The sequence below is a fragment of the Thermobia domestica genome, chromosome 6, assembly GCF_964235325.1.
Source record: "Thermobia domestica chromosome 6, izTheDome1.hap1.1, whole genome shotgun sequence".
In the NCBI taxonomy this organism is placed as follows: domain Eukaryota; kingdom Metazoa; phylum Arthropoda; class Insecta; order Zygentoma; family Lepismatidae; genus Thermobia; species Thermobia domestica.
In genome coordinates, this window is record NC_137459.1 from 132,816,407 (window position 1) to 132,824,201 (window position 7,795).

The 7,795-nt window shown below is 37.5% G+C and overlaps 1 protein-coding gene across 1 annotated transcript; it reads left to right on the forward strand.

Moving 5' to 3' along the window:
• Positions 1-215: 215 nt before the first annotated feature.
• Positions 216-614, forward strand: LOC145687306 (uncharacterized). Its single transcript, XM_081760769.1, has one exon. The coding sequence runs from the start codon at positions 216-218 to the stop codon at positions 612-614; it is 399 nt and encodes a 132-aa protein (XP_081616895.1).
• The last annotated feature ends 7,181 nt before the right edge of the window (positions 615-7,795 follow it).

Sequence of the window (7,795 nt, forward strand, 5' to 3'; positions counted from 1 at the left end):
GCACGCTGAGAATTAGTCGACAGCGTATGGAACCGGCTGGGCTAGCCACTTATGTCCTATCCGTACCTCCTAGTGGTGCAGACTGGTAACTTCCTGTCCACGGTGAAACTTACAGGTTTCCCTAATGATAGGCAGGCGAACATGGAGGGCTATGACCAACATGCCTGCTAGGCACGGTGATTTTTGCCAAATACCTTCAACTTGTCTAAACAATCATGATAGGACACAATAAGCCAAGAAGACCTTTATTCTCCGGAAGCCGAACTGTGTCTGGGCAAGGCAACGTTCAGAATCACATGCAGGCAGAGGGTGCTAAGAATCCCCGGAGCTACGGACTAGGTTGCTATTTAAAACTGACCATGGCTACATACAATGCAAAATCCCTGGCTTCAGAAGCAAGATTCCAGGAGCTGGAAGAAGAGCTACAGAAAGTCAACTGGGACATCGTCGGATTGAGCGAAGTAAGAAGAAAAGTAGAAGAATTAATCGAATTGAAGAAAGGACACTTATTCTACTACAGAGGATCAGAATGTGGCAAGACTGTCGGAGTGGGATTTCTTATCAACGAAAAATTGAAAAACAAGGTCCTTGAGGTAGATAGTACATATATGTAGTCGAGTAGCAAGGCTTGAAGTCAAACTCTCCCAGAGATATACACTACAAGTGATTCAAGTGTATGCACCTACTACAAGCCATTCAGAAGAGGAAATGGAAGTGGAAATGGAAATGAAATCTTTAAGTTTTACGTCCCACGGTTATGCCGGTTAGGCTAAAGGAGACGGTGATAATGAGAAATGAGTGAAATGAAGAAAGTGGGAGGAAACGGGAGAACCTCGAGAAAACCCACGAGCACGGTGTTTGTCCACCACAAAGTCCACACGGCGCGAGCTGGGATCGAACCAGGGACCCCAAGCACCGGAGGTGAACGCTCTACCACTGAGCCACCGCGCCCCCTAAGTGGAAATGGAAGATAGGTTGTTGCGGAAAAGAGTTGAAAAGACCTTCACCCAGCACTGTATTGACAATGGTTGACTATGATTATATATCCAGTGAAACTTGTAGAAACCGGAACTTGAATAAAACTGAAATCTGTCTATAACGGAAACTCCTCACAGTCCTTATCGCTGTTATTCCTTCGAGTAAAATTCGGACCCACCGCCTTCTGTTTTATACAAGTTTCACTATATATATTAGCTAAAATGCTAGTTCTTCGCACAGTATGACGAAGTTTGTGCAAAATATTTGAATCCCCCAACTCCCCATATAATGCTCATTTCAAAGATTGATTACCCGGTTTATTTCGACTGAATCTATTCTTTGTTCATGTCATACTCACCGTGACTTTTTATTTTTAACTCCCCCCTCACTTCCCATACAAGTGGAGGCAATATTTTACGGTAATGGCATTGGGAGTCACCATTCATCTCCGTGACCCCGAACACTAACATAAGAATTTGACACTAATACCAGTCATTTTCGATTATTTGTATATGTGATCCCCCTGTGACCCTCCTGGGGATGATAGATGTATCTCACCCCTACAACATTTTTTCCTGGTACAAAGTTTCGTTAAAATTGCTCCGGGCGTTCCAGAGTTATGCTACACAATATATAGATACATACAGACACACCTACATACATTATTTTTTTTACATATCATCCTCTTGTGACCCTCCTAAGGATGAAAGGGGTATCTTTCGCCCATAGTGTTTGTTTCCTCACTGTAAGTAATACTTGTACCAAGTTTGGTTGAAATTGCTCAAGGCGTTCCAGAATTATGTTAGAACATATACACACATACACATAGGGTCTACATCCGTTCATACATACGTATTTTTTATATACAGTACATCCATGTTTATCCAGACTATCTGGGACCAAAGGCAATCTGGAAAATCGAAAATCCGAATAATCCTGATAATATGGATAATAAGCAAAACAAATCCTGAGTCAATTCACTTCAACGTCTTGTGAGTAAAGCTTTCTAAAACTCGATAAGAATCATTTTATGTACAGTATTACCATAATTTACTGTGAAATCTATATAGGAACTGTACATTTAATCAAAACAAAAAGAAAATGTTTGTCGTACTTATGGTTACGTTCTTGCTATCATAGTTAAAAATTATTATCTATGTGAACATTAAATTTTAAAAAGTTTCTACAAATCCGCTTTGGATTATCCGGAGATCCGGGTGAACGAGGGCCGGATAAACGAGGTTGTACTGTACGTAGATTAAAAACTTCAAACTTGTTAAGGCATTATCTATACATATAAAAAGGATGTATATATGTATGTATGTATGTATGTTCGAGCATAACTCTCGAATGCCTGGAGCAATTTCAACCAAACTTGGTACACGTATTACTTACAGTGAGGAAACAAACACTATGGGAGAAAGATACCCCTTTCATCCCTAGGAGGGTCGCAGGAGGATGATATGTAAAAAAAAAAAAAAAATGTATGTAGGTGTGTCTGTATGTATCTATATATTGGTTAATGACGATATAATTCAGTTTCACTTTTATATCAGTAAGTAGCTGTAACAAAGCATCAATTTTCATATCTACGAATAGGATGTTTTAGTACATGTTCTAGAAAAGTTTACACGGGTTTTTACATGGCATTTTTTTTACCTCAATATTATCAATGGAATGATATATGTCTCGTCATTGGAAGACTGTTAGGACTACGCGTATCATTCTTGGAAATATGTGTGTCAGTGTTAAGAGAAATCAAGCAACAAAAGGTACAATCCGATTGTTAACAGTTAATATTTTTCACTTTAGGAATCTGTTATCAAGATCAAAAAATTATTTTATGCACTAAAGCATACAACTTACAAAACAGTAGTTGCTAATGTGGGTTTACTAATAGATGAAAAGTTAACTCAATTATACTAATTTTCCTTTTATATCAACTAATCTTGGATCATATTTAATCCACATTAAACGTCTATTAACTACATAAAGAGAAACTTGCTCTGAAAACACTGGTCAACAGTGAAAATGCTTCGGAGATAAAACTAATCAATTCTCACTAATTTGAGGGTGCTGATAATGAATATGAAATTCGTTTTTGAAGATTGGTTCGGGTTTCAAAGAAATACGTTATCATCCGATGTGCTCTGCTGGACAAATTAAGGGGATCTTCTACCATCTCCGCTTAGATTTCTAACTCTCCATTTGATAACATGTAAAATTTAATATGGTAATTTCTAACAAAGTATTGCAGGTAATAACTTGAAATGTTTAATACAAATACACAAGACCCATATAAATCCAACCACGGTCTCCAATTTACGTTACATGCGTTAGATTAATTGCAATATATTCTTCAGTAAGTTTGGCAACAGAGAATAAAAAGTATGCTGCAGAGGGGAGAGGGCTGACCATCTGTTTGCTTGTTAGCTGCTTTTAAAAGGACTCTCTTACCAGAAAATTCACGTTGTGATTCTCACTTCTCAGTGGTTAGAATGGTCTGGACTGGAAGAGCCCAAAACCTCTTCTTTCTTCCTTTCACGGTTTTTTTGTTTCTTCCACCCCCTGCTGTCACAAGAAGACAACTTGTTTCGGAAAGCACTTTGAATTAGTAGCGAAAAGCCAAACTGAATGACACCACGGACGGATTAAAGGGAGGGGCGGTCACTCCCTCCGAGAACATTTGAATACTTTGAATAATCGGAGTAAGAAACTAGAAATTGCGTAATCTAATAAGAAAAGTTTGTTGAAGTATACAAATCAAGACGCATTTTTAGTGTCACAGCATTGTACTCTCATCCCCTCCCCTCCCAATTCCCTTCTGAAGAAGTTCTCTTTTGTTTCTCTGTTCCATATTAGCCTTTACACTTACACTTTCATTATCCAGTATTGATTTTTACCATATCATCTGCACAGAAGGCGAATAAGGTTTACGAGTCCTTCCTGCCCCCTTTTTTTAAAAATTGCTAATTATAATAAAATTTATCGAAAACAATTCATCTCAACGATAAAGACTTATACACATTCATTATTACAATTTTAAAATAAACTCGCCGCCTGTCGCGTATGCTAGCGATCTAATATATACGAATAGATGAAAAGTTAGTTTGAAGCGTATTGTTTTTCTGTAATTAAGTCCGAATTCATATTTGTTTCTATTGTTGCATCGACAAAAGTGAGTGCTAAATCGATTTAGGCTCGTTGGTCTTTGCGAGGTCCCTCAAGATGCAAGGCCGTGGACAGTCGCCCACCCCTTGAAACGCCTCTGCACTAGAGGTCTGCACGTGCTCGGACCTACAAAGAATGTATCACTTCGGGCCTGGGAGGGGTTCGGGCAGTAGCGTCATTTCAGATTTGGCTTGGGGGGCCAAGACCCCTTGATATATGTAAAATTTCGCGTTTTTCACTGATTTACTACTATGCTATTGATAAAATTATATAAATCTCAAACTCGGGAGGGGGCAAATGCCTCTCCCTGTCCTCCTAAATGACGCCCCTGGGTTCGGGCTGTGAATTTTTAAATATACAATCATATTTCTCGGACTTTTTCTGGCCTAACTTTGTAAATATAGTGTAAAACCATACAAATTGCACCGTTCTTTCTGGAGGAATTTTAAAACACAACTGCAAAATCAAACCTCGAATTGCTGTAAATAAAAATACAATTTTGCAAAGAAATAATTAAGTTTCTGCAATTCGGGCTTATTTCGGGCTCATTTGATTATCACAGAGCTCAGTCCGGGCTAGGGCCTAAATGCTAAGACATATTTTGGACTCGGGTCGGGCCTCACATTGTAAATTCACGGGCCGGGCCCGGGCTGAAAATTCCGGCCCGTGCAGACCTCTGCTCTGCACCCGCACACATTCCTTCTTAGTCCAGAAAATCTCCTCCCCTCCGCATCGTCAATAATGGTAAATTTGTTCCTCGTATATTCGCTTATTATTGGAAGAGAAGTTCAAACCAGAACTCTAAAATTTGTTCGTTCTCTGGGGTAATGTGAGTAATGCAAATTAAGAAAGATATGCGTAATATACAAATGTCAGAAAAACTTGATATCAATTTGAATAACCTTTTACGTAATGTTTATTTTAGAAATAATAAACTTATGCAAGTATATCGAGGCATCTGAAATTTAATGTTAAATAGTGGCGAGTGAGCCAGAAGGGGCGTGCACTATTCAGTTAGTCAAAGAACTCATATATGTAGCTTGAAAGCTAATACTATTTAAACCAATATTGAATTAGACAAATTTGATCACTCTGGCCACAGAAAAGGCGTCACCTTCTATGGCCCACCCATCGCATGATGGGAATGAAAGACAGAGGAAAAAAAAAAGATAAATTTGTAAAAAGTAGGATAACCATAATTGGAAATAGTGTGTGTATTTTTTAAGGAGGAAACCCAGAAGTACATTCTCGATATAATAATAATAATAATAATAATAATAATAATAATAATAATAATAATAATAATAATAATAATCTTTCACACTTCAATCATAGGTTGATGCGCAAGAAGGAAATTTTAAAACTTTTCTCTCCCCTGGGAGAGCTGTTTTATAATTTGATAAAGTCTCTTCTTCGTAACTGCATCTATCCCTGGTCGGGCCGCGGTGGGTCAGTGGTAGAGCGTTGACCTCCAATGCATGGCGTCCTTAGTTCGATCTCAGCTCGCACCAAGTGAACTTTGTGGAGGACAAACACCATGTGTGGGGGTTTTCTCGGGGGTCTCCCGTTTCCTTCCACTTTCTGCATTCCAGCATTTCCTTCTTTTCACAACATCACTAGCTCCTTTAACCTACCAGGCATAACTGTGGGACGTAAAACTTATAGATTTTTCTATCCTTGATCTTCCACTTCCTGGTTTTTCTTCTGCCTTTTCCCCTATCAACACGGTGATCCAATCGGAGTGCCGAATAAGATGTCCAAGCATGCTGTTTCTTTTTTTTTTCCTATTATCTTCATGATCTGTCGTCCTTCATTAGCTTCCTTTAGTACGTCTTCATTCCTTTTCCTTATACAGTATTATTATTATTACACAACCACACAAAATAAATAAAAGTTCTGTGCACTGGACTCCAGGGTATTGATTCGATGTATTTTGGTACCCAGAACCCAAATTTCGAAACTCCAGGACGATTTGACCGTGTCAACTTTGTTTTATGGGCGAAGAACGTAAGTGCTGTTTTACGTTTGCTTATGTTTATCGCCCATTTAAAAAAATATCACGGTCAATCGTCCTGGGGTTTCGAAATTTGGATTCTGGGTACCAAAATATTTTGAATCCATACCCTGGGGTCTGGTGCACAGAACTTTTATTCTTTTTGTGTAGCTGTGTTGTTATTATTATTATTATTATTATTATTATTTTCCATGCGTACATTTTCTCGAAAATATCCTCCCCCTAAGAGATGATCAACAATTCATTCCTGAATAGTACTCAGCTTCTTTTCCTACTATTGACTATTTAGGAGTTTTTCCTTAGCTGAATCTCGTTATATTGTGTCTCCATTGTACGTAGAATAGGATTCGATTGCCAGTGTAAGCTCACAACTTCCGAAGTTAAGTCAACATCGTGAAAGAAATGGAGAACTATCCGAATAAAGTGGTAGCGATCTCTGGCCAAGAAAGACGAAAGGATTGTTTGATGTAATTGCACTGATCACGATCTTCTAGGTTGTGAATGTTTACCAGCTGGCATGTCCAGGCCCCTGTGGGCTGTATTGCTGAGTTTAGATTTTAGACTAATAAACAGCTGTCTTTAGAAAATAACCTTGTAACACAAATATGATAGTCCTGAGTTCCGAACCATAGTGTCAAGTGGTATAAATCTCACTTGGGTGGTAAAATTTGTTATTAGATATTCGTGGAAATCAATTGCTCTGTTAAAATATTTCAGTTTTCTAACATTGTTATGCCTAATTATTATTAAGCATTAATAATTAATTATTATTAAGAAGAAGCTGAAAATCGAGAAACATGGAAGAAATATTTCAAGGTCCAAACTGAAAATTAAGAAGAAACGAAAAAAATCTCATCAGTCCCAGGACCGGCCAAAAGGCAGAATACTTAATAATAATAATAATAAGAAGAAGAAGAAGAAGAATTTTAAAATTTCGTTCTTGATTATAAGAATACATTATACATTATAAAAGTCGTATACAAAGAAATGTATACATCCTAGAAATAGTATATACATATCAACGAAGTACCTTACTACTGTCAAACAACATTTGTACTGTGTATACATTTATATTAATTCTATAGACTGTCACGTCTTTTAATCACGTGGCTCCCCAGCTTGGCTCACAACGATGGCAAACGCCAATGATTTGAGTATTCTAGTAGGGAATCGAACCTAGAATCACGCGAACAGGAGTCAAAAGTTCTAACCACAAGACTATGGAACCCCTTAGTATGACGTTATGCTTGAAATTCAAATGATTCTACCAAAAACAATTATCAACGAAATAGTTTATTACATCTCTAACACATTATATTTATACTGTGCATACATCTATATTAATTACATTATGAAAAGGAGTAGAATGACTATATGCCTGAAATTAAAATGATCCTACAAAAAGCATATTTTTCAACGAAATACCTTCCTATTGTCATGTATACGGGTAATTTTATTCGTGGGTGGAAGGAGGAGTCGCCCGAAGTAAGGAAAAAATACAATACTCTCCTATCTGATAATTGAAATCATGAATAAATTTTATTATTATTATTCTTTCTGTATATGTTCATTTTCGAGTTAATCATTCCATATCGGACTCCCGAAGAAAGAAAAAAAACTATCGAAACAACT